This window comes from Wickerhamiella sorbophila, assembly GCF_002251995.1.
Source record: "Wickerhamiella sorbophila strain DS02 chromosome Unknown contig1, whole genome shotgun sequence".
In the NCBI taxonomy this organism is placed as follows: Eukaryota; Fungi; Ascomycota; class Dipodascomycetes; order Dipodascales; family Trichomonascaceae; genus Wickerhamiella; species Wickerhamiella sorbophila.
Window position 1 is genome coordinate 48,752 of NW_020193984.1, and position 24,050 is coordinate 72,801.

At 48.8% G+C, this 24,050-nt stretch overlaps 16 protein-coding genes across 16 annotated transcripts; 9 read left to right on the forward strand and 7 right to left on the reverse strand.

Moving 5' to 3' along the window:
• Positions 1 to 225: 225 nt before the first annotated feature.
• B9G98_00039 (60S ribosomal protein L12) lies at positions 226 to 723 on the reverse strand (the record flags this gene model as incomplete). The annotated part of the gene is made up of 1 exon (XM_024806597.1): positions 226 to 723. One exon carries the CDS (start codon positions 721 to 723, stop codon positions 226 to 228), a length of 498 nt encoding a protein of 165 aa, XP_024662365.1.
• A 556-nt stretch (positions 724 to 1,279) lies between these two features.
• On the forward strand, positions 1,280 to 2,245 carry B9G98_00040 (Peroxisomal adenine nucleotide transporter 1; the record flags this gene model as incomplete). Its single annotated transcript, XM_024806598.1, has 1 exon — positions 1,280 to 2,245. One exon carries the CDS (start codon positions 1,280 to 1,282, stop codon positions 2,243 to 2,245), a length of 966 nt encoding a protein of 321 aa, XP_024662366.1.
• A 36-nt stretch (positions 2,246 to 2,281) lies between these two features.
• B9G98_00041 (Vacuolar protein sorting-associated protein 27) lies at positions 2,282 to 4,075 on the forward strand (the record flags this gene model as incomplete). The annotated part of the gene is made up of 1 exon (XM_024806599.1): positions 2,282 to 4,075. The coding sequence occupies one exon, from the start codon at positions 2,282 to 2,284 to the stop codon at positions 4,073 to 4,075; it is 1,794 nt and encodes a 597-aa protein (XP_024662367.1).
• Positions 4,076 to 4,079: 4 nt separating this feature from the next.
• On the reverse strand, positions 4,080 to 5,300 carry B9G98_00042 (Origin recognition complex subunit 5; the record flags this gene model as incomplete). Its single annotated transcript, XM_024806600.1, has 1 exon — positions 4,080 to 5,300. The coding sequence occupies one exon, from the start codon at positions 5,298 to 5,300 to the stop codon at positions 4,080 to 4,082; it is 1,221 nt and encodes a 406-aa protein (XP_024662368.1).
• Positions 5,290 to 6,225, forward strand: B9G98_00043 (DNA repair protein rad14; the record flags this gene model as incomplete). The annotated part of the gene is made up of 1 exon (XM_024806601.1): positions 5,290 to 6,225. One exon carries the CDS (start codon positions 5,290 to 5,292, stop codon positions 6,223 to 6,225), a length of 936 nt encoding a protein of 311 aa, XP_024662369.1.
• Positions 6,226 to 6,270: 45 nt separating this feature from the next.
• B9G98_00044 (Uncharacterized protein C26A3.14c) lies at positions 6,271 to 6,569 on the forward strand (the record flags this gene model as incomplete). Its single annotated transcript, XM_024806602.1, has 2 exons — positions 6,271 to 6,279; positions 6,351 to 6,569. 2 exons carry the CDS (start codon positions 6,271 to 6,273, stop codon positions 6,567 to 6,569), a joined length of 228 nt encoding a protein of 75 aa, XP_024662370.1.
• A 48-nt stretch (positions 6,570 to 6,617) lies between these two features.
• On the reverse strand, positions 6,618 to 7,013 carry B9G98_00045 (Monothiol glutaredoxin-5, mitochondrial; the record flags this gene model as incomplete). Its single annotated transcript, XM_024806603.1, has 1 exon — positions 6,618 to 7,013. One exon carries the CDS (start codon positions 7,011 to 7,013, stop codon positions 6,618 to 6,620), a length of 396 nt encoding a protein of 131 aa, XP_024662371.1.
• Positions 7,014 to 7,198: 185 nt separating this feature from the next.
• B9G98_00046 (CTD kinase subunit alpha) lies at positions 7,199 to 8,668 on the forward strand (the record flags this gene model as incomplete). Its single annotated transcript, XM_024806604.1, has 1 exon — positions 7,199 to 8,668. The coding sequence occupies one exon, from the start codon at positions 7,199 to 7,201 to the stop codon at positions 8,666 to 8,668; it is 1,470 nt and encodes a 489-aa protein (XP_024662372.1).
• A 77-nt stretch (positions 8,669 to 8,745) lies between these two features.
• Positions 8,746 to 12,258, reverse strand: B9G98_00047 (Chromatin structure-remodeling complex subunit snf21; the record flags this gene model as incomplete). Its single annotated transcript, XM_024806605.1, has 1 exon — positions 8,746 to 12,258. The coding sequence occupies one exon, from the start codon at positions 12,256 to 12,258 to the stop codon at positions 8,746 to 8,748; it is 3,513 nt and encodes a 1,170-aa protein (XP_024662373.1).
• A 353-nt stretch (positions 12,259 to 12,611) lies between these two features.
• B9G98_00048 (tRNA 2'-phosphotransferase 1) lies at positions 12,612 to 13,247 on the forward strand (the record flags this gene model as incomplete). The annotated part of the gene is made up of 1 exon (XM_024806606.1): positions 12,612 to 13,247. One exon carries the CDS (start codon positions 12,612 to 12,614, stop codon positions 13,245 to 13,247), a length of 636 nt encoding a protein of 211 aa, XP_024662374.1.
• A 60-nt stretch (positions 13,248 to 13,307) lies between these two features.
• Positions 13,308 to 15,842, forward strand: B9G98_00049 (hypothetical protein; the record flags this gene model as incomplete). The annotated part of the gene is made up of 1 exon (XM_024806607.1): positions 13,308 to 15,842. The coding sequence occupies one exon, from the start codon at positions 13,308 to 13,310 to the stop codon at positions 15,840 to 15,842; it is 2,535 nt and encodes an 844-aa protein (XP_024662375.1).
• A 970-nt stretch (positions 15,843 to 16,812) lies between these two features.
• Positions 16,813 to 17,949, forward strand: B9G98_00050 (Glycerol-3-phosphate dehydrogenase [NAD(+)] 1; the record flags this gene model as incomplete). The annotated part of the gene is made up of 1 exon (XM_024806608.1): positions 16,813 to 17,949. One exon carries the CDS (start codon positions 16,813 to 16,815, stop codon positions 17,947 to 17,949), a length of 1,137 nt encoding a protein of 378 aa, XP_024662376.1.
• Positions 17,950 to 18,021: 72 nt separating this feature from the next.
• B9G98_00051 (hypothetical protein) lies at positions 18,022 to 18,450 on the reverse strand (the record flags this gene model as incomplete). The annotated part of the gene is made up of 1 exon (XM_024806609.1): positions 18,022 to 18,450. The coding sequence occupies one exon, from the start codon at positions 18,448 to 18,450 to the stop codon at positions 18,022 to 18,024; it is 429 nt and encodes a 142-aa protein (XP_024662377.1).
• Positions 18,451 to 18,610: 160 nt separating this feature from the next.
• Positions 18,611 to 19,150, forward strand: B9G98_00052 (Presequence translocated-associated motor subunit PAM17, mitochondrial; the record flags this gene model as incomplete). Its single annotated transcript, XM_024806610.1, has 1 exon — positions 18,611 to 19,150. The coding sequence occupies one exon, from the start codon at positions 18,611 to 18,613 to the stop codon at positions 19,148 to 19,150; it is 540 nt and encodes a 179-aa protein (XP_024662378.1).
• A 95-nt stretch (positions 19,151 to 19,245) lies between these two features.
• Positions 19,246 to 20,745, reverse strand: B9G98_00053 (hypothetical protein; the record flags this gene model as incomplete). Its single annotated transcript, XM_024806611.1, has 1 exon — positions 19,246 to 20,745. One exon carries the CDS (start codon positions 20,743 to 20,745, stop codon positions 19,246 to 19,248), a length of 1,500 nt encoding a protein of 499 aa, XP_024662379.1.
• Positions 20,746 to 21,428: 683 nt separating this feature from the next.
• On the reverse strand, positions 21,429 to 22,793 carry B9G98_00054 (hypothetical protein; the record flags this gene model as incomplete). Its single annotated transcript, XM_024806612.1, has 1 exon — positions 21,429 to 22,793. The coding sequence occupies one exon, from the start codon at positions 22,791 to 22,793 to the stop codon at positions 21,429 to 21,431; it is 1,365 nt and encodes a 454-aa protein (XP_024662380.1).
• Between the last annotated feature and the right edge of the window lie 1,257 nt (positions 22,794 to 24,050).

The following is a 24,050-nucleotide window of genomic DNA, read 5'->3' on the forward strand; positions in this document are numbered from 1 at the left end:
ATTATTTAAGAAAGGTTGTTTATAAATGCATGTCCGCGTTCATGGACCGAAAAGTTCATACGGAATCCCTTCCGGTGAGTAACGGCGTTATAATCTTGTTTGCACTGAAATAGGAACTATTCACAGAAAAAGAATAGCACCAGAGTGTGGCAAACGTGGTGGGACTGGACGGAGACATGCATTTAATTTTTTTTGAAATAAAATGATGGTTTTTGTTTTTACAAATTACTCGGAAGGAATGTCGACCTCGCCAGCGTTGATCTGGTCGATGATGACATGGGCAGGCTTGCCATCAACACGGGCACCAACAGACTGAGCAGTACCAAGAACCTCCTTGACAGTACCGCTGAGCTCCTTGGCGAAAGACTTAGAGCGCATCTCGCGGGCGATCTTGATGATCTCGTCGAGAGGGATGTTGCCGTTGTGCTTGATGTTCTTCTCCTTCTTCTTATCACGAGGAGGCTCCTTGAGAGCAGCAATGACAAGAGTAGAGGCAGCAGGAACAACAGAGACAGTAGCCTGACGGTTCTGAATGGTCAGCTGAACAGTGACAGAAATGCCCTTGTACTGCTTGGTGGCCTTGGCAATATCCTCACCGACCTTCTTGGGGGACAGACCGAGAGGACCCAACTTGGGAGCCAGAGCAGAGGCATTACCAACCTCACCACCGGTGGTACGCAGATAAATGATCTTCACCTCGTTAGGATCAATCTTAGGGGGCATGGCTGATGATACTGAGTGTTTCGCGCGAGACGGTTTACAACTATTGAGTTAGTTTGGCGTGACGGCTAGGGCAAAGCCCTAATGATGAAACAGTGGTGAGCCAAACCCACCACACCCTGTTCCTCGCCCCGGGAGTACACACACCCTAGCCCAGGTCGCTTATCGAGGCTTAGTAAACTCACATCATTCGTTTTGTGGGGAGGGATCTCAGACGGCGTGCAGTATGCAGGCGGTATGTAATTCTCCCCCAAGCTATAGCTGGGCGAAATCCCGTCAATAACCGGTACGCAAAAACAGCAAACCAGCGTGGCTAAACCGTGGCCACCAATTAGCCTGGCCTTTTAAATTGCATACCCTTCCCTCAATGTGGACTCCAGCCTCCCCAAGACCCCCAAAGCGCCGTTATTTACCCGAACACCTCGGCCTCACGCTTGTGAGCAAGTAAGTTGTCGTATGACTAATCCATGTTCCCCACATCCCGGCTTCCTATTTGAAGCGATCGATCACTAACCCACCGACCTATCGCTTCCTGAGACAGCACTTTGTCAACCTTATCATGGCCAATCTGTCTAAAGAACAACTCCCCATACTCTCCCCGTGGGGAAAAGCTGTCGCTGGTGCGGCAGCAGCTATGATTGCCAACGCTCTCGTCTATCCTTTGGATTTGGCAAAGACCCGTCTCCAGGTGCAAACTAAATCTACCGACCCAAATCATGAAACCTACACCAGCAGCTGGGATGTCATTCAGAAAGTCTATGCCAAAAAGGGCATTAAAGGTGTTTACGCTGGCCTGAGTGGAACCCTTCTCGGTACCGCCAGCACTAACTTTGCTTATTTCTATTGGTACTCACTCGTCCGCGACGCATACATTCGCCGTAGCCCCGGCAAGTCTTTGACAACCGCTACCGAACTGCTCCTAGGCGCAGTTGCCGGTGCTCTTGCTCAGCTGTTCACAATTCCTGTCTCGGTCATTACTGCCCGCCAGCAGACCTCCGACAATGACAGCGGCTTTTTCGCTACCGCCAAAGATGTCATTGGCCAAGACGGCATTTCCGGTCTGTGGCGCGGACTCAAAGTCTCTCTTGTCCTTGTTATCAACCCTAGCATTACTTACGGCACTTCCTCGCGTGTTCGTTCTCTTCTTTTCAAGGACAAGATTTCATTGTCTGTAGGTGAGAACTTTATTCTGGGCGCCGTGTCCAAGGCGGCTGCTACTATCGCTACACAACCCATGATTGTTGCCAAAATCATGCAACAAACTAGTAAAAAGGCCAAGGCCAGCCAAGAATCCGACGAAAAGGGCGAGTCCGTCCCCGTGTTTGACTCTTTTGTCGACGCTATCGTCTATCTGTACAAGACCGAGGGCCTTCTGGGCATGTTCAAGGGCTTGGGCCCGCAAATCAGCAAGGGTATTATTGTCCAGGGTCTGCTTCTTGCATTCAAGGACAAGGCCGAGCTCTATATGGTTCTCCTCATGCGTTTGATCCAAAAGCGCAGCGCCATTCAACTCGCAGTCGTTTAACCATCTTATTTACATAAAGCCTACTAAAACCTTAAAATGCCTACTTCCCTTAGTAACTCCCGACAACCCTCAGAGCTACACGTTATGTCATGGTGGTCCTCTAAATCGCCGATTGAGCAACAAATTGAGGCGGCCACTTCAGAGGACATCCCTACTGGAGAGCAGAACCTTGCGTTGAATCTTGAAATATGCGATGAGATCAGATCTAAGCGGGTCCCTGCGAAAGACGCCGTCAAACTGCTCCGCAAGCGGCTCTATGTTAGAAACCCCAATGTACAAGTATTAACGCTGCACCTGCTTGACCTTTGCGTCAAGAACGGCGGGTCGCACTTTTTGGAAGAGGTTGCAACTAAAGAGTTCATGGACGCCTACAACGCACAGGTAATAACCTTGGTCAACCAAGACCGAAATGACGGGGTGGTAGATCTCATGCTCGAATACATTCAAGCATGGGCATTGATGACCAAGGACCGCACAGATCTGTCGCAAATATACAAGACATACCAAGCGCTCAAGTCCAAGCCGGGTATTGTGTTCCAGGAGCCCTCTGCGATCTCCTCAACCTTTGCCGATTCCGCCACCGCCCCCGACTGGGTGGATAGCGATACTTGCATGAAAAGTGGCCGCCCGTTCACGTTCTACAATCGTAAACATCATTGCAGAAATTGTGGCGGTGTTTTTTTGCAAGAGTATTGCTCCAATTTCATTCCGTTGCCTCACTTCGGTATCAATGAGCCTGTGCGAGTATGCGATGATTGCAAAGTGAAATTGGCCGATAAGTATACGAAATCGAAACCACGAGATTCTAGCACTCGTGGATTTTATCATTCAAGCAACAACGTTGACTTGAATGGTTCATTTGATCAGGATCTACGAAGAGCCCTGGAGCAGTCTCTCCAAGATTCTGCTCCTGAACAACTCACAAGTACCATGCACACTGAAGAAATGGATGAGGACATGAAAGCTGCTATTGCTGCCAGTTTAGCTGATATGGAGCGGGTCAAACCTGAGTCGCATGCCCCGCAACAGGAAACATATTCTACACATACCGACAAACAAGTTGTCGAGGAACTTCGTCAAGCGTTGGAATCTGCCCACCCTAAAGACGTATTTTTGAACCCAAAGTTTGCTGCCCTGATGGCTAGTGCTGAAGCTTGCCAACCAAGAGTCAGCACTGAGCTTGGTTCTGTGGCTAACAAGCTTCAGACCTTGGAAGATTTGCATGGGAGGTTATCTGCGATTTCTAGTTATTATGATAGAATGCTGGATATCCAACTTCATCAGGCAATGCCTCAAACAGCTCCAGTAACGGCCGGTTCCGTTCAGGGGATGCCACAGGTACAGCCGCAGGTGCAGCCTCAAATACAGCCTCATGTTCCTCAAATGCAGCCGCAGGTATCCACTCCGGTGTTGGAATCTCGGCGAACTTCAATTAGGCTGAGACCTTCTGCTCCTGCTTATAATCCTGTATTTGCGACCTATTCGGCCCCTCCAGCACCGATGCCAGCATCAACACCAAACGCACCAGCTGCGGCAGTACCATCAGAACCATCAGCACCATCAGCGCCAGGGCCAACAGCACAATCAGCGCCATCAGCGCCAGGACCGGCGGCAGCACCATCAGCACCAGGGCCAGCTGTAGGGCCAGCTGGAGGGCCGGTGGCAGCACCATCAGCACCACCAGCACCAGGACCAGCTGCTGTAGCACCAGCTGTAGGTCCCGAGACATTGTCCGCGGAAGATGCCCTGTCTCAGATCCCCTCGGCGCCTACTCAAGAACCAGAAGCCGAGTCTGAACCAGAGCCAGAGCCAGTATTGATCGAACTGTAATTTATCATTCTAGAATATATTCTTCAATGTACATGCCAATATCTTTGGCTAACGATTCAACAAGCCCCCAAGATATGTTAATTCGCCATTTTGTTCGAGAGTCCAAGGGATCCTCCTGCGACATTACAACCATATTTTGTGCGCACAAGGTAGAAATGCTGGTACCAACATCCGTACATGGCACAAAAGTCAATGGATCAGGCAGAAGGGCGTGGAAAATGGCCAACCAGCGCTCATACTCAAAAGTGGGTGGAGCCAGGGACCTGGCAGGAATCTGAACAGTGTTGCGAGGCCTCGTATCTCGTCGTTTTGCATGTGCTTCCTTTGCTCTTGAGAAAAAACGGCCATCGTATCGGCTATCATTGTAGCTGGCTAGATAAGCAGCTACCAAAAGATACTTTTGCACCTGCGATAGTCCATCATCACTAGAGTCCAATTGCTTGATAAAGTCCTCAGCCTGGAAAATCTTTTGCTTGGACACATACTGTTTGTTGAAATTAGGATCGGCATCTTCAATAAATAATGGCCAAAGTCGACTGCATGCCTTCGAGATCAGTCGAATGTCCGTGCCAGTGTGAGGGTTCAACGCCAGTACCGCTACACGAACGAATTCCCGCCAATACGTTTGCGGATCAGGAACGGGCGCAGAAACGGTTGGATCGGTCGATCCGACGATTGAAATGGCTTCGTCCTGCGTGTAGGGTGGAAAGTAAACATGAGGCACAGGCGATGAAATTAGCTGTTTTGATTCAGGTGTGCTGTAAACAAAAATAGTTGTAAGGTTTGTGATTCCATAGAGCTCAGGTAGACGAGTCAAGCAGGAGTAAATCTCAGCATTACTATCGGGAAGGCGATCGATTCGATCCAGCACCAAGACATGAGGAGTGGTGTAGTTATTCCCGGTGAATTGGGTGTAGATCACACTGGAAAAGATCTCGACATTCTCTGCAACTGCCTCTTCTGCAGTTCCAGTGCCTGTCTTGGCGAGAATCGATCTCAGGGCCCGCTGGAGGAGAATTCGTGTCGTCGTGCACTGGTCGCAGCTCACTACTGAATAATTGATCCCAGATGCCTCCAAGTATCGCATTAACGTTGAAGTTTTACCACTGCTCGGCGGACCATGAATTCCAAACGCAGGAGGAGCCGAAAACGAAAGTAAACTGTGCAAAAGTTTGGCCTGAGGTTCCCTATGAATAGGGGCCTCGACACAGTCCATGTTAGTCATGGTGCTAAGCACAGAGGAAAGAGCCGAAAGAAGGGCTAAAGCTCTACGGCGGCTAGAAGAGACCAAAAAACGGATCGCACAGGGTGGAACTACTGCAAAAGACTCGTCGGTTGCCCACATACTAAGCCCGAGGCAGGGACCGTCAGTACCCACTCCCAATGTACCATCGACCAGCGGGCAGCGTGGCGTACAAAAGTCAGCTGCAGATAACCGCAGCGGTAAGAGAACCAGCGGTCTGCTGGCCAAGCCATATATTGAGTACGATCTGAGCACGATGAAGGACAGTAACGGTGGATTCATTGTCAACGACACCGAAGAAGCAACCCAGGGGAAAGCTACCGACGATTGGCTGGGGAAACTAAAAGATCTGAACCCGCCGTATGCGCTGGATGACCCCAAAGCACCCCAATGCTTCGAGTGTGGCACCAGAGAGCTTGATTTTCGCTTCTACTACGTGTTTAACAAGTGCAGAGTGTGCAAGGAGTGCAGGAACAAGCTGCCAGAAAAGTACTCACTGCTCACGAAAACCGAATGCAAAGCAGACTATCTGTTGACGGAACCCGAACTCAAAGATGCAGAGCTGCTGCCCCACCTGGAGCGTCCGAATCCCTACAAATCAACCTACTCGAACATGATGTTGTATGTTCGCTACCAAGTGGAGGAGTTCTCATTCAAGAAATGGGGTGGACCAGAGGGTCTTGATGCAGAGTACGAACGGCGGGTGTCGCAAGCTAAGATCCGCAAACGAGTCAAGTTCGAAGCCCGCCTCAAAGAGATCAGAAACAAGACCCGTGCTCAAACCATCACCAAGACCAACTATACTCCCCGTCACGTTCACGAATGGGACGAAGGGACCCCAGAGCCTGACGGAACAACCACCAAACGCTGTGCTTGCGGCATGACCATGAACGAAATTAGCATCTAAACTGTATTTATTTAATCCACCGATTTGTCATTGTTACTATTCACGATGGGAGTTGTAGGTATATCAAAGGGCGCGTCACCAGAGTGGCGCCATTCCATGAAATAGGAATCACGACGACTAACAAGCTTGGAAAATTCATACACTACAGTGTTGATGCTGTTCTGGTGTCAGCAATGTTTGCAGGTATTCGCCGCAGCACTGGCCTCACCCTCAAGGTCAATAATGTTGAAAACAAGGACGCGCAGGGATTCATTGCCAAATACCTGGAGGTTGGCGAGTGGGTGTTCGATATGAGCAGCTCTTTCATGTCCACCAGCAGCTACTTTGAGCGCCGTCTCAACTAAACCGCTACCTATGGCCCGACTGGGATAACGTACATACTCTTATATATATCACTCTTCAACCAGAACGTCCTCTTTTTCTAAAAGATCAGCCAGCTCGCCACTTTCAGACATGCTGACGACAATGTCATGTCCACCAATGAACTCTTTGTTAATGTAAAGCTGGGGGATGGTGGGCCATGACGAGTACTCCTTGATGCCGTTACGCAGCTCAGGGTCCTCGAGAACGTTGTAGGCGGCAAATTTCTTTGGATCAACGCCCTGGTAGCCCAGAATCTGGATCGTGTTCCGACTGAATCCGCACTGCGGCTGCTCAGGGGTGCCCTTCATGAACAGCACGACAGGCGCAGAAGAAACAGCAGAATCCAATGCAGACTTCATTTCAGTCGAAAGCATGCGGCGGGCGCCGGCTAGTCCGCTTCTCAGCATCATGTGGGGGCGGAACATTTTAATTGAATGATGATAAATCTATCGACTTGTCAGCGCACATTCAACTAGTAACGGTTGGTACGCAAAAAAACTGGTGTGGGAGTGAGATTCACAAGAACCCAATAATAAACCAACCCGTTCTACCAGCAACTTAAGTTTTTGGCCCAAATCGTCAAATTACACTTTCCGTTCCGTTTGTCACCATGCCTCTTACTTCGGATCGTGAAAAACCGTCTGGAGGCTCCAGTGTGGCCACGACGTCATTAACAGTGCGCCCTGGACAAAAGAATGGCGCCAAGATACCTAACGGGTCGAAGCAGCAGACTCTGAAACGCCGGGAAGCGCCCAGCGATGGGAACAAACCAGGACCTGAAGGTAACAAGAACAAAAAGTGGAAGCAGAACAAGCAAAATCAACAGCGCAAGCAGGGCAAAAATCATGAAAATCCGTCGAAGGATCAAAGCCTGCACAAAAAGCAAAAGCAGAACGCACCCAAAACCGCCAAGGGCCGCACAAAGGCCACCAACGAACCAAAAGAACAGATACCGTCCTCCTTGCCGAAGAAACCAGTGCTTAATTCAGTTCAGTCAACTCCAAAAACCCCAGCAGAAAAAGATAGAACCCCAGCAGCCTCAACAGGCGAAGGAATTACCTACAGGGAGTCGCCTGTGTTTGAACATATCCTTCAGGTTGGCGAAGGTACTTACGGAAAAGTCTACAAGGCCAAAAATACAGACACGGGGCGTATTATCGCTTTAAAACGCCTTCGGCTCGACTCAGAACGTGAAGGAATGCCGATTACCGCTATTCGTGAAATCAAACTTCTCCAGTCGCTTCGCCACGACAATATCGTGTCCTTGTACGAGATGGTAGTTTCAGGCAGACATACTTACATGGCATTTGAGTATCTGGAACACGATCTTGCTGGTCTTTTACTCAACCCGGGACTCACAATGACTCCTGCAAACATCAAGTCCGTGTTCCTTCAACTAACCCACGCGTTGGCGTATCTCCACCATAAAAACATTTTGCATCGGGACATTAAGGGATCTAACATATTGGTTAGCCAAGATGGACAGATCAAACTGGCTGATTTCGGGTTGGCACGACCTATGAATACCATGAACCCAAATACACATTACACAAACCGGGTCATCACATTGTGGTACCGCCCGCCAGAGCTTTTGCTAGGATCAACAAACTACGGCCCAGAAGTCGATGTTTGGGGAATCGGATGCTTGCTGGTAGAGCTTTTTCTCAAATCAGCTTTATTCCAGGGATCTACCGAGATTTCTCAGCTCGACGAAATCATTAATGTAATGGGCAGTTTGGACCCTAATGTCTGGCCAGAAGTCGTCAACTTGCCATGGTACTACTTGTTGAACGATGGAACACAGCGAATAAAGCCAAGTATCTTCGATGCGGTCTTCACTAATGTCACACCCGCGTGTTACGACCTTGCCTCCAAAATGCTCGCACTAAACCCGACCCACAGAATATCTGCCCCAGACGCTTTAAATCATGAGTACTTCAAAGAAGACCCTCAGCCCGTAAACCTGTCTCTGGAGTCTACCGCTGAATGGCATGATTTTGAGGCCAAGCGTCGCCGTAAACAAAAAAAATCCGAGGCACAGGAGACACAGGAGACACAGCAAGCCCCTGTACAACAATAATTCACCATGTTATTTATGAACTTTGTGTAGTTTGAGTCAAGTAATTTTTTTATTAAACAAAAGCGCTTTAATTCACATTACAAAATCGAGTCGACTATACTTTGCAGGATCTGGGCATCCTCATATACAATACTTCCTTCTTGGTTATAGTTTCGAGCGTTGGAAAACATGAGATCAAAGTTTTCCTTCAGCTCTTCAACGGAGTTGTATCCAGATGTATCAATTGAACGACGAATTTCAGCCAGCGAAATCGGCCGCTTGATCACCCGGTAATAGTCGGGGTAGAGTTTTTTCGAAGGGAGTTCCATGAAGATTCCTGCTCGAGCGCGAGGGGGGTCACCAGGGGCAACGCTCTCTGAGATTGCTTCCCAAACCGACTCTGCGGTTTTATTAAGCTCCTCTCGCTCTTCTGGGGTGAGCAGGTCAACCTTGGCCTTCTTCGCCTCGTAATCTGTAGAATCAGAATCAGGGGCTGGCGACCGCTTAGCCCGCCGGGACCGCCGCCCTCCCTCTTCTTCATCCTCTTGTTGTTGCATGGTTTGCAACCACTGCTCGTCGCTCAAGGCATCCTCGTAAACTATGCGTTTACGCTCACGACGACCGTACATTTCGGCAGGAGGCTCAAGGTGAATCTTGATATCCTGCTTGTAGATCTCTGGCAGCTCTTCACTGCTGAACAAACGTGGCTCGTTTTTGACGTTGGCGGCGACACGCTCTTCATCCATTTTTTTGAAGATTGTAACCTCTTCATCGTTGCGAGCCAGAATGTCATTGAGCTCATCGTCATCAGCTTCATCCTCTTCGGACTTATTTTCACGACGTTGCTCTTCTGCCTCCATAAGCGAGCGCAGGAATGCTTCTTGTTCTTCGGCCGTGGACTTGTTATCAAACTTACCGGCCTGAATAACCTTACCATCAATCTCAAGTTTGGACAGTGCACGGTCCAAAATTGCCTCTTCAACACTATCTTCAGTGATTAGACGCAGGATTCGAACCTCCTTCGTCTGACCAATGCGGTGTGCACGGTCCTGAGCCTGCAGATCTTGGAAGGGATTCCAATCGGTGTCATAAATAATAACCGTGTCGGCAGTTTGCAAATTCAGACCCAAGCCACCGGCACGAGTAGAGAGCAAAAAGCAAAAGTATGGTGAGTCAGGTGCATTGAAGGCCTTGAGCATCTCCGAGCGTTCATCAGCTTTCGTTGCACCATCAAGACGCAAGTATTTGATGCCGCGCAAATGCAGATAGTCTTCCATGATTGTCATTACCTGAGTCATTTGGAAAAATATTAAGACCCGATGGCCAGTGGCCTTGAATTTTGGAAGAATACGATCCAAAAGCTCGAACTTGCCGGCTACTCGCCACAAGTTGTCGTTGTCAACATGGAAGGGATTGATCAAATTCTCAACCTCCTCAAACACGTACGGATGATTGCAGATTTTGCGCAGCTGCATAATTTTGTTGTTCAAACCTTTGATACCCACCTTGTTAGACCCTGAATCAGCAGGCGCACCGGTATACAATATATTGTGCTTGAGCATATGCTCGTAAAGCTTGAGTTGGAGGGCCGACATCTGGCACTTGACAACTTTTTCGATCTTGTCAGGCAAATCCTTTTCAACATCTTTCTTAAGACGACGCAGTAGGAAAGGGCGAAGAACTTTGTGCAGACGGCGAATGATTAGCAATGTTTCTTCTTCTGTCAGCTCCATCTTATCTTGGCCGCCAGTACTAGCAAAAGGAGTGTTGAACCACTCGTCAAATGTCTTGACAGAGTTGAAGATTTTTGGAAGAACAAAGTTAAGCAATGCCCACAGCTCTGGCAAGTTGTTTTGCAGAGGTGTGCCTGTCAAAATCAGGCGGTGACGGGAGTGATAATAGCTAGACAAAGTTGAAGACAGTTTGGACTGCGTGTTCTTCATACGGTGACCCTCGTCAATAATCATATGCTGCCAACGAATCTTTGAAAGCAACGGGCGGTCCTTAATGATGTATTCGTAGGTAGTGAGCAGCACCTGGAAATCACCAGCTCTGATTGTTCCCTGAAGAGCTTTTCTTGTATTCGGAGGACCTTTATAAACAACCTTCTTGATCGAAGGTGCCCATTTATCAAACTCAACGTTCCAATTCGTAATGGTAGACAAGGGGACAATTACCAGGAACGGACCCGACCAGCGCTTTGCCTCGAGAAGATAAGAAATCAAGGAGATGGACTGGATAGTCTTACCAAGACCCATTTCATCGGCGAGAATACCATTCAAATTATTATTAACCAAAGAAACCATCCATTGCAAACCTTTAACCTGGTATTCTTTAAGCTTGCCGCCCACCAACATTTTAGGCTGCTCCGTTACATCCTCTTTCACACGATGAGCGACCTCATAATAGTCGACCTTGTCATTATCCTCAGTAGGAGATTCCTCAGATTTTGCAGTAGGACCAACTTCAGCTTGCTGTACTCGCACGGCCTCGGAAAGAGACTGCAAGAACTGGTTGGTTTGCTTGAGCAGATGTGTGATACGTGTATCTTTTGTTTGATCAAGCAACTTAAGATAAGCTTCCTCATCATTAGAGCGAAGTGCCTGAAGACGCTGCCTGGCGGTCCGCTCGGTCCGCTTGGCCTCCTCACGTTCAACCAGGGCATGGAACTGAGTGACGGCCTTGGTCATCGCGTGGTGACGAGAAGCACGCTGTTGCGACTGTTGTAATGCTTCCTGAGCGTGCTGGATAGATGCATTAATGAGCTTTAAGTGCTGCGCACGTTCTTTCTTCTCCTGCTCTTTGCGTTGAGCGCGTTCCAAAGTTTCAGTGAGCTGCAGGTCGTGGGCCGTCAAAGGCTTGACTCGGCGGTTAAATAACCGAGTCAAATAGCTTTGACTCATGGTGTCTTGGGTCGATGCAATATGGTAGACAATATGTTGCCGCATCGACTTTTGCCGCGTCAACAGGCGCAGCTGTTTGAGTTCAATAAGGGCCTTTATTTTGAGCTCATCGATACCATCACGGGCAATATCTGGTGGCTCGGAGGTCGGCGTCTCGACATCAACGGCACCGATGTTTGCCGGCAAGCGTTCCAGCTCATTTAACCGGTGGCTCAAACGGCTTCTGATGACCATTTCGGCCCCACCGCCAGCTGCAGTTCCGATCTCTGGCTCAAGACCTAGTCGGGCCGAGCGCTCCTTGAAAGTTAATCTTTTTGTGCTACCGTTTTCGTGCTGCTTGGTAGCGGGCTCATCAACAGGTTCACCTGCAAGCTGAATTAGCTGGGCCTGAAGAGCCTCGGGCAGATCCACATTGCGCGTGAGCAATTTAAGAGCAGTGATAGGCACTTGCAGTTCGGTGTGCTCAAGTGGGCTGGTGCCGTTAGAAATGCGGGACGCCCGAATTTCATCGAGTCGCGCTTTACGTTCCACAAACTCGCGCTGTTGAGCACCCACGGCCTGGAGAATGACCGTGAGGTGTCTAAACTCTTCATGACGATTGGGATCAACGCCCGCTGAGTTCAACGCGCACCACCGCAGCAGAAGCAGCATCAGCTGCTCTCGCGACTTGGGATATTCGATCCCTTGGACGTGGTCCATGTCCGGCATGTCAAGGTGTGACGAGATGGTGAGTAAGCTGGGACAAAGCCGATTGGAGGGCTGTGAAAGCAAGGTAAAAAGGGGCGGCTGATATGCAGGCTGGATGAGATGGAAAACAAGCCACTGGCAGGGGAGGGGGGTAATGTGCTAAATAAATGGGACCTACGTAGCTGAGTTAGTTTTATCATTCGCTGGGATTACTGTTGTGAGATAATCATACCCTTGATTATGTAGTTCTTATCGTCTTCATGTGGTCATTCCAAGCTGCAGAACCTCCATCTGCCTGGTTGGTGACTACATTGGGAGATGGGAAAATTTTTTTGCTTATTTAGCCAGGGCAGAGTGCTGCAGGCCGATGCAAAATGGGCGGCCAGAAACGAGATCGAGCACGGCCTGCGGCTAGTCCCGAACAAGCACAGCAAATTGCGCTATCTAGGGCGCTTTCAAAAACGTTGCGGCATGCTGCCGCGTCTCAGGGCATCGCCATAGATAGCAATGGGTACTGTTTGGTGAGCGACCTGTTGACTCACTCCCGCTACAAAAGCTTGCAGGCCACGGCTGAGCAGATCAAGCAGGTCGTGGAGTCTAACGATAAACAGAGATTCGAGTTCGATGCCACGGGCGCAAAAATCCGAGCTCGCCAGGGCCACAGCATCAATGTGGATGTCGAGCTGACTCCATTGACTCCAGACTCGCTGCCAAACGTTGTTGTTCACGGTACCAATCCCACCGCCTGGGAGTCGATCAAGACTCAGGGCCTCAGCCGACAAAACCGATTGCACATCCACATGGCAGCAGGGTTGCCTGGAGAAGTAATTTCAGGCATGCGGCATTCCGCCAAAGTACTTATTTATATCAATGTGCCAAAGGCCATGGCGGACGGCATCGAGTTTTTCCGGTCAGCAAACGGTGCTATTCTCTCTAGTGGGAAAGACGGTACAATTTCTCCTGAATATTTCTTGAAGGTGACCGATAGAGCTGGAAATAGTCTTATTTAGAGTATACACCCTCCCCTTACACACTAAGCGTCATCGTCGACACCTAAGGTCGTTGTCATCATGTCTCTCTCGGTCGATCAAGTGCATTTGCTCAAGCGAGAGCTTTTGCGCTTGGCAATTGCAGACGAGTCTGCTCGGCTGGACAATATGAACAACATTAACCAGCTGGGGCCTCCTTTTATAGACACGGACGGCATGCCGGCTGATGGATCGGCGTTCCCGATCATGTCCTACATTTTGGTGAACTTTGTCGTTCCGTTCCCGCCGTTGGCCAGAGCCGACGCCAAATTCTGGGCCAATACTGCACAACCATTCATACAAGGACTAGCATCAAAGGAAATCTCGTCCAGTGCTGATCGTGACGAGGCAACCAAGCGTCGCCGACTCGGCCGTATTGCCAAACGATTCATCTTGATGCTCATGGTTGCCGGTATTAGCACTAATGTACCGAATGAATCACGACGGTACTCCAAAAGACGGGCGTACGATGCAATCCTACCCAAAACCGACGACGGAATCCTCGATAAACAGCCTGGCACGCCCCAAGACGCAGAAATAGCAAATGGAACTCCGCCCCCAGGCCCCGTCCCGGGTTTAATTGCCACAGTAATTGGTGCATATACTGGAAGCTCGACCAGATTGTTGAAAAATAAAGAAACACATTACATTTTGGAGGCCCAGATGTGGGGTGGGCCGCCCGTCTGGACAAAGCGAACGTACTTGGATTTCGTAGCTTTGGACAAACGTTTGATGAAGGAATTCCCCGGTAAGCATCTTGCCAGACTGCCTCACAAAAATTCTACCAATACTGTTGTCAAAGTTGACGGCTCGGAACGCACCTTGATCCGGGAACGCCAACGAGTGACATTGCGAGCATATCTCAATCGATTGACTTCTATTCCAAAAGTATGCCAGAGTGATATTTTTCTCGAGTTTTTGTTCAAACAGCGAGTTAATGAACTCACAAAGGAGGAGATAGCCGATATTGTGGTTCGCCAAGGTTTAGACCGTGAACGTTGGACTAACCGAGAGAAATTCTATGATCTGGCAAATGAACGAGCCAAAAAACTCGAGCAGTACCTTGGGGAAATCAAATCTGAGATTTTGATGGATGACGCTCTTCCCAAGCTGTTTATGGAGATGAAAACCCATTCGCGGGTCGAAGATATGTCCCCCTTATTGCAAAAATTTGTCGAGTGGTGCTTGGTAGAGTTTTCGGGAATCATTTACAACCTCTTGCTTGGAAGAGACGATAGTCCTGAGATTTTTAGCCAAGTCAAACGGTTCTACCACCTCATGCCTTTCAAGCTGATGCAAGGCATCCTGAAGCTTTCAAACCCCGCCTTGATCATGAAGAAACTGACAGACCTGTTTATGGCGACCCCTTTTGGTGGTAAATCGCTTCTCCAGAATATGTTTATTCGCATCCTGAATGATGATATGCGCTCGCAAGAGGTTCTGCTCGAAGAGCTGGAAAAATCTATTTCCAACCATGCTTTGACAAAACCCTTAAAGGACTACTCACAAATGGGATACCATGAGCGAGAACAAATACATTATCAGGTTGACCACTCCAACAAAGATATTGTCTTGGTTATCTATGAGAATTCTGACATTGACCCCAAGTTACTGCGCATAACCACAAAGTATCATGATCTGTGGCAGAAGGCAGTTGAGCATCCCGAAACAATTGATGACAATGTTGAAAAAATCGATACATATTCTCAGCTCAAGGACTTTTTGAAATTATCGGTCCGGCAACGTGACAAGGATATCATGAAAGACTTTTGGGCCGATCCGGGCACCATTGCATTTGTTAGAGCCACGGTTGATATCTTGTACGATATTCTGATTGAGATTTTCCGGACTGGTAAAATTGCAGAGTCTCTTGGCGATTTTGAGAGGTTTGCCTCTGATATCATTAACTTTGTGGATGCAGCAGATGGCGGTATAGCTCTTGACGCTAATGAGCTGGTAAACGGATTGATTGCGATCTGCCAAAAGCATCAAAATTCAGTCTTCAGGTTTATCAATCGAGTGTACTCTCGGGAGGATAGTATCTTTGTTGATATGATTTCATGGATGACGCTATTTATTAATTTCATCCGTGACGGCAAACAAAACAAATACAGGATTGATTTATTTGGGATTGTCGACAGAGCATCAGAGAATGGGATGGACATTTCCGTTCTCCAAAGTGACTTGGATACTCTCCAGCAGTGGTTACGAAACCGACAAGAAACTGCGAAACCAGATCTCAAGGGTGCCCCTACTGAGAAGATGGGCGAGGCCAGCGATTATCTCGAGGATATCGGTCTCACATGGGATGATGTTGGATTCGCAATGGCAGAAGTTGAAATTGATGAGCAGGAGGAATTTATTCCAGAGCTCAATACGGATATGGCCCAAGATGCAGTGACTCGTGAGAGATTTAGACGGTTCAAGCATTCTGAGATGGAAAGACGAAAAGAGGAGATGAAAGATCGGCCAGCATCACGGCTCATTGAGGAATTAGTTCCTGCCTTCCAGGAAGCACTAGGTAAAGTCTTGAGCGAAGCCAGGGTTTATCCTACACCTATGAGTAACTACAAATGAAATCAAGGCAGCTAAAGTATAGATATTGTATATAGAAGTCTACTTTATTCCGAGCCCAAAAAAAGAAGTACAGAAAATAGTCGGTTCTCATGTAATTGTCAATGCGCATCAGCGATAACTGCGTTTCTTTGGCGGCGCCATGTGCTACCGAACTCGGCCGAAGCCGGAGCTGCAAGGCATCACGAGAACGGTACGGGTTATCAGAGGCCTGATTCGAGCCAGGTGATCCAGTGGCCGTTCAGGGGCCTATTGCTTCTATGCCCGAAAAATGCTTAACGGTTTCAGACCCCTGCATCTCCATGACGTAGGTCAAGACTATTACGTTTTGCAGCTCAACAGGGGAGCGTCATACATTATTATGCGAAACTGTCATCGGTGTAAGTTCCAACGGTGGGAATTTCGATAAGGCCGGATCAGAGACCGAATTGCCACCCCACCAAACCCGCCTCAGCCTAGATAGTTGTAATCCAGTAATCTTTGAGAAGCAAAGTATACATCAACGGAAAAACCACCATTATTCTTATTATTCTGCACGAATACCTGCATGTGGTCGCCTTTGCTGCCCTTGCCCAGATGAAAAATAGTCTGGTATGGGTTAGGGCGGGCTTATCAAATTGACGAGATCGGCGCACATGGAAGCACACAGACAAAATCCCACTTGGCCGAGGCGTCGCAGTGCAAAGCTCTCCCAACAAGGCGAAAAAAGTTGCTACCCACTCTATAGCACTTATTTACACAGGACAGATTGAGCACGCTTCCCGCTTGTAATTTCCCGTAATTCTGATGCCCGGTGAGCCTAGAATAAATCAGTTCAACCAACTATTGGGCCCGTCATGCTCGTTATTGGCCTGGAAACCGGAATGACGTAGATTCCCTAGCCCTACCCGTAGTGAAAAAAGACACATTTATAAAGTGACCAATTCGGGCCCCTTCTGATTCATTGTCCATTTACACATACACATTCTGAAAAATGGCTTCTACTACTGCTGTCCGTCGTCTCCAACAAATCCAGCGCAATCTCACCTCTAGCGCGTCTGAGTCTTCTTACAAGAAGAAGTTCCGCATTGCTGTCGTGGGCTCTGGTAATTGGGGTACAGCTGTGGCCAAACTTGTTGCTGAGAACGCCGCGGAGAAGGGTCAATTCTTCGAGCGTGAAGTTCGCATGTGGGTCCGCGAAGAGAGCGTCCACGGCCGCAATTTGACTGAGATCATCAACAGCGAGCATGAGAACGTTCGCTACCTCCCACAGGTCACTCTTCCCACAAATCTGGTTGCCGACCCCAACTTGCAAAACGTTGCCAAGAATGCCGATATCATCGTTATCAACATTCCTCATCAGTTCCTCAAGTCTGTTGCCGACCAGCTTAAGGGCATTGACTATTCCAAGAAGGTCGCCATCTCTTGTCTCAAGGGTATTGATGTCACTCCCAACGGCCCCAAGCTGCTTTCAGACTTCATTCACCAGCACTTGGGCTTACATTGCGGCGTTTTGTCTGGTGCCAACATTGCCAGCGAAGTCGCTCGTGAGAAGTTCTCCGAGACCACGGTCGCTTTTCCGGTCGCCCCCAACTACGAGCAGGGCGAGCCCGACGCTCCTTTGATGAAGGAGCTGTTCCAGCGTCCCTACTTCCACGTGCAAATGAGCGACGACACCGCTGGTGTCTCCATTGGTGGTGCCCTCAAGAATGTCATCGCTCTGGGTGCTGGACTTGTCGAAGGTGCCGGCTGGGGTGACAACGCCAAAGCTGCGGTTATGCGTCGTGGCTTGATCGAAATGTCTCAATTCGCCGCCGACTACTTCCCTTCCTTCCGCCCTGAGACCATTTCGACCACCAGTGCTGGTGTTGCCGACTTGATCACCTCTTGTGCCGGCGGCCGTAACCTCAAGGTCGGTCGTGAGTTCGCCAGAAGCGGCAAGTCAATCAAGCAGATCGAGGCAGATCTGCTCAATGGCCAGTCTGCACAGGGCCTGGTGACTGCCGAGGAGGTTTACGAGCTCTTGACCAAGCAGAACCGCTTGGAGGAGTTCCCTCTTATGGTTACTATTTATGATATCATCAACAATGGCCTGCCCATCAGCGAGTTACCTAACCGCATTCGGGAGTAAAGGAGCTCACGATTGTCGAATCATCGGGGTTTTTTCTAATTTATAGTAGCATAGCTTGGCATAACTTGTTTCTTATTTGATCTCATCCTTCTGCTCGAGCAACTTTCTGCGAATCTCCGCCATTGAGGTGCCCACAACCTTTGTGAACCGTTTACTTTCCACCTGGGCCAGCCGTTGGTTGGATTTCATTTTGTGAGGGTTGAGAACTTTCTTTTTATCTACGCCAATTTGCGGCTGATCCTCGGTCTCTGGCAGAACTTCTAGTAATGAGTCCATTGATTTGCCTGCCAGATTAGACTTTTGCTTGCGGTTTTGGCGTCGCACCGAAGACTTGGAAATGCTCCGCTCTTTACCTAAAGAGTTGGTGATCTGAGGTTTGAATCCTGTGTTTTTCATGGCCTGCTTGTTCACTGTGTTTAGTGAGCGCATCACTCGGTTGCTAGCTGCTCTTAGCTCCTGTGGAGTATATTTAGTTGCCGCTCTACTCTTCGCTTTACCCATGATACGGACGACAAGCCTATTTTTTTTTTGTCTTACAAATATGGCCTTCAGTCAATCTCACTTAATGGTTAATAATACTCTTAGTTACACTTAGTAATGGGACCTCAGCCAGATGTCCTAAAAACCCTCTCTTACCTCAGCAGATCTCACCACTTTAACAATGTTCGGAATCCGTCCTATGGTTGGTCTTCGTTTGGCAGCTCCTACGAGAAGCTTTGCCTCTACTAGCGCACGCCTTAATAGCTCGAGCCTTACTTGGAACGAGTTCTTTGCTATGCGATCCCGCCGACGACGTCTTGGCCAGATCTGCTCGGTGGGGACCACTTTTGCTGGCGTTGGCATCGCCTGGACTTACTTTGCAAATATTGAAATTGATATGACAGAGAAGCTGTTTGGTGTGGACGCAATTTTTGTCTACGGCGCCTGTATTGTGTTTGCTGGTGTTTTGGGATACCTTGCTGGCCCCGGTGTAGGTAACTTTATGTTCCGCCAATCTTTGGGCAAGCGTGCGGCGGATTTCGCCGTAAAGGACACTACGTTTTTGCAGCACATCAAACGTAACCGCCCCGACCCCGCTAAGCAGAGCTACACCAACCCAATTACCGACTACTACGGTGAGAAAATCGACTCCCTCTCCGGTTACCGCCGTTGGCTACGCGATGCCCATATTTACAAACTTAAGAGCGAAAAGTATCTTTAACAGCTCACACCAATATAGCTTCAGTCAGATATGCTAACTTGTACATGGTAGAACCCGATTCTAGCAAATAATTCTTTAGTTCTTGAATACATAGTTTACTGATAGACTTTTGAAGGGTGGAATTTGAGCATAAAACCTCCGTCGATCATAGAAGTCAAGCTCACATCGTTGACCAAAGGAGCAGTGGCGTCCAGAAGCTCGAGACGCTCGTACTTCTGAGCAATACGCATGACGGTGAACGAAGCCTCGGTCAAAGCAAACTGCTGGCCCAAACAGATACGGGGCCCGCCATTGAAAGGCAGATATTCCCAACCGTGCGAACTATGGGTATCCCAACGCTCGGGACGGAACTCCTCGACATCAGGGCCCCACAGTTCAGGCTGGCGGTGGATTTCATAGACAGAGTAGACCACAGGCATTCCCTTGGGGATAAAAACAGGCTCGTCACCGTTAGGGCCACCACCACGAGGAAGAGTTGTGTCTCGAGTAGCAGTGCGGGTGTTACGAGGCACAGTGGGGTTAATTCGGAGAGTTTCGTTGATGACATTCAGCAGGTACTTGCAGCGCTTCAAGCCCTCAAATGTGACTTCTTCGGTGCTTTCTTCTCCAAATTGGTTCTTCACGGCCTCACGAAGCTTGGCATAGATCTCGGGGTTGTGGGATAAATGCCACAGAGTGTAGGAGAGCAGAGACGCTGTGGTGTCACGCCCAGCAAGCAAAACATTGAATGCCTGATCACGAATCACAACAGGGTCACGTGTTACTTTGGCAAGCTCGTGGGTGAAAACATAAGAGGACTCGTCCTTGTCAATTGGACGATCCAAGGCCTGCTGGACAAAGTACTCGACAAAGCGACGGGCTCGAGCAATAGCCTTGCGGAACTCGCTAGAAGTGATGAGCCTATAAAGAGGTCCAAACTGAATGCGGATAAGCGACCAACGCAAACAAAGCGTGTAAGCCTCGACAAACTCCGCAGCAGATACGCCGTTAACAACTCTCTGGGAGTTGTCAAGGGAATCAACACTCTCACCAAACAGGAACTCTGTCGCAGTATCCATTGTGAGCTGATGGAATAGGTGCTGAATGTTTACGAACTCGCCCTTGTCCAAAATCTTCTCCAAACTGGTTGCATGACGACGCAGCGATTCGATCTGAGCAACCTGCTCGCGAGAGAATTGCGGCCGCAAAAGATTGCGAGAGTGTTTCCATCCGTGACTGGACAATGTGAAAATACCACTGCCCAAGAAGTAGCTGAGTTGAGCTTCTCTCAGTCCAAGATCGAAAGATTTGAAGTTGGTTGCCAACACCGCCTTGACATTCTCTGGATCTCGGGTTACAACGTTCATCATACCCAAAATCTCCATAGCAAACGTGCGCTCCTTCTTCTTACGCATGGTAATAACCGTTTGCTCCAATGCGTTGCGATTCTTTGTTGACTTTAGGAACATGTAGAGGTTTCTAATTCCAAACGGCCAATTCACGTACATGGCCACTGGTCGCACACCAGCTCTCTTGGCCTTGAACAAATAGACCAGCTTCAAACTCAGGTCATAGAAGAGCACAAACGAGACAATCAGACCAACTATCAACCACATTGTAGAGATCTTAGTTTATGATGTCGGTTACGATTCCGGCCAATTACGATATTTATGATTTCACCTGCACTGCCTTATTCCCCACACTTAAGTAATTACTCCGGCGTTGGTTGAACCAGCATGTGAATGCCAAAAGGGGTTGTTTACTATCGTTACTAGCCCAAGCCACGTAGAAAAAACAAGTGCTTCTATAGTCAAGACGGTTTATAAAACTATGCTCCGCTTTAAGGCCTCCAAGTGCACGACTCGAAATGTTTTCTCGTCTACAGCGTCTTCACGTACCAGCAACTGCTTACGCTTTCGCCACTTTGATTGGTATGCAGGTTGGCCGTTTATGGACATGTATAGTATGCCCAGGAAAGTACCATGGAATTCATTCAAAAACCGCAAATGCTTGGGTTTTTAAAAGCTTCGAGACCTCAGTGACGGTATGAGTGAATATAGGAGCACGAGTTGGGGGATCCCCACAAGCCCGCGTCGTTGTACACACCCCCACAGACGTCGAGCGACGCAAGGCACGGCCCTAACCTGCGCCCACGCCCCAGACCAAGAATACCTCGGTCGTTGAGCGATTACACTCCGAGATGAATAAAGAAATAATATGTTAAAACCAGTTACTGAAGGTTTATTGAACGTCAATCATAAATAAAAGTAAAACAGCAATGTCCGGGTGTCCATAGCATTCAACTAAAAAGTGAGCACAGTTGTTCGCCGACGCTAGGCTCGATTTCTGTACCGTCGCGGGCAATCTTCACTGGCTTGTTGGCATTGAGTGGATTACGCAGATGCTTAGTGTGGGAGAACGACAAGGGCGAGCCACCAGATAGCCATCGTATCTTACAGGGAGCCGTCCACCTTTCTTGTTCAACCTCTTCCTTCGGGCAATCCAGAACTTGCCAAAAAAGGCAAGCTCGCCTAGTATCCTCAACAATTTCGCCGGCAGGACAGATCTCTTTTCCTGTCAATGGGTCATAGATAGGCTTGGTAAATTCGATCTGCATGGCCGTCTCGACTGGCTCCTCCGTGGAAGCTGGCGGGGGCAGCACTTCTTCCTCGGGTATTTCAGACTCCATCCGCGCGTATCCAAAATATGACGACGTGCGGTTGGCACTGAAAATGAAGTAAACGTTTTCGGCGGTGCGGAACGCCTCATTGAATCGCTCAGCGTTGTGCAGCTGAGTGGACCACAGAGATGTCTTGCGAGCCGTTTCAAGATCATTCACAGACAACGACTTGCAAACAAAGTACCGATTTGGCGAGCCTGCTCCGCCCAGCGGTGGGGTGGGAGCTTCGGCGCTCGCAGGCGTCGAGCCAGCTTGCTCGTTCGACTCTCCATGCTGGGCCTTGATCAAAAGCTTGTGGTCACGAATACATCCACCATTCTTGTTGAACTCCTCAACTGCTTCGTCCAGACCTTCTTTTGACCGGAAGTTTACAAACGCGCACCCTGTGCGCTGGATCAGATACACCGAAAGAATATCTGGCGACGCAAACACTTTGCACAGCTCATTCAGACTCGGCTGGGGCGGTAAATTGCCTACCCACAACGCGAAATCTGACTTGGGTGGCTGCCGGTAGCGAAGAGTTGGAGCGCTGCTTTTCTGGATCGGTGTCACACCGTGCGGAGGGGTGATGACTTTGACAATAGGAGGCCTGACTGGTTTGCCAGTGATTGCTTGTGCTTTGCTGATAGGCGTGCGATCTATCGGTCTTTCAGTGGGCCAGTCAACTCTTTCTGCGGGCGTTGCCGCTCCCCAAAGTGACGCACTTGGACCGGGCGGTGATAACGGTGGTTTTGTTGTGTCACAAGTCGAAAACTTGGAATTACCACTGAGAGCAAGACCAGGTAACACTCTTTCGAGAGAATGGGGCCGCGAGGACTTCAAACCAGAAATGCCAGAGGGGCGAGGAGCGAACTGAGAATACAATGCCGTCGAAAAAGAGCTAGGCTGGAGCCCAGGCTGTCCGGCAGATGGATTTAAAAACGCATTGTGGTTTTGCGATTTATCTTCGAAAATACTATCCACGTATAGAGCCCCTGGAGTCATTTCTGTCAAGGTAGGGACAATTTATTCCTAATACGAAATAGCTGACCAAAATCAACCGCTTTTTTTTCGTCCTGAGTCCAGGGGCACCTTTTAAGCCGACGTTTCATTTAACGCTCACTTAATATACAAGCGCCGCAGTGGCCTACTTTGAATACTTGGCTGCGGCTGCAAGCACTCTGTCATCTTTGGGCTTTCTTTTTTGCGCTATGCGTCAGATGGGTGGACTATCGTGTTTTCACCAGGAATGAAAAAAGCCCCTAGTTAGCTATCCTGCAAGCTATAGTTCGCCCGAATTAAAAATAGGACTTAAAATATATGTGCTATGAGTTCGTGTGCGTTCTGATCGTCTACATTGCTATATAAGTGTGCGTTTTTTTTAGGTTGGTCGGGCACTTTCCACACCTGCATGGTTGCCTAGCTGACCATGCTGCAAGTGACCATCAGGTGATTCTGCAAGCATCGGGCTAGTATCCAAAGTGTAGTCGCCTAGCTGATTTGAGACGCTTAGGTAGATATGTAAGTTGCTGGAGTGCAAGATATAAAAATGTAGATAAAACTCAATTGTGTACAAGGTCGGTCTGAGGGGCCAGTGCTGCATTATCACTTTAAAGCCATGGGGGAAAAAGCCCTGGTCAAACCTTGTTCGAGGACTACCAATTACAGAATTTGGCGAAAGTGTGAAACTTTTTGCCGTATAATCGATGTGTAGCAAGTAAGATAATGACAACTAGATAGTATTAGCAAGCGTTGACAGCAAAATCGGCCTTTGATAAAAGAAAAAACAACTACATAAAAACACACAAAACACAAGACATTGCGAGATATTCGCCGATTATCGTTGTAAGCTCGCCGTGCTGTATATTGTCTAGGCCTGCACCTCCTGCCTAGATACGTTACATTACCCAGCAATTCCTTGATGCTCCTTCCCATTCCAAACGAAGACGGGGTACGCACCGAACACCCTACCAGCCATAAGCTGCAACCATCCCTTGAGGTTCTAAATTCCCGAATTACATCGCCGTACAATCAAAAGATAGTGCGCCCATGAAATGCCTTACAGTGCTAATCATATCGATCTGCACAGACTCCTCAGAGGTCGTGTCTGGCTTCGAGTTCTTTTTCTGATCCTGCCCCGCAATTTCTTTCTGGTGCAGAGTTTCACAATGTGGGAAGAAGGCGCTAGTGCGGCTGCAGGCTCATGCAAGGGTTTGCGACGGTAACTACTAGATTACGCTAAACGAGCATGTGAATGACGAA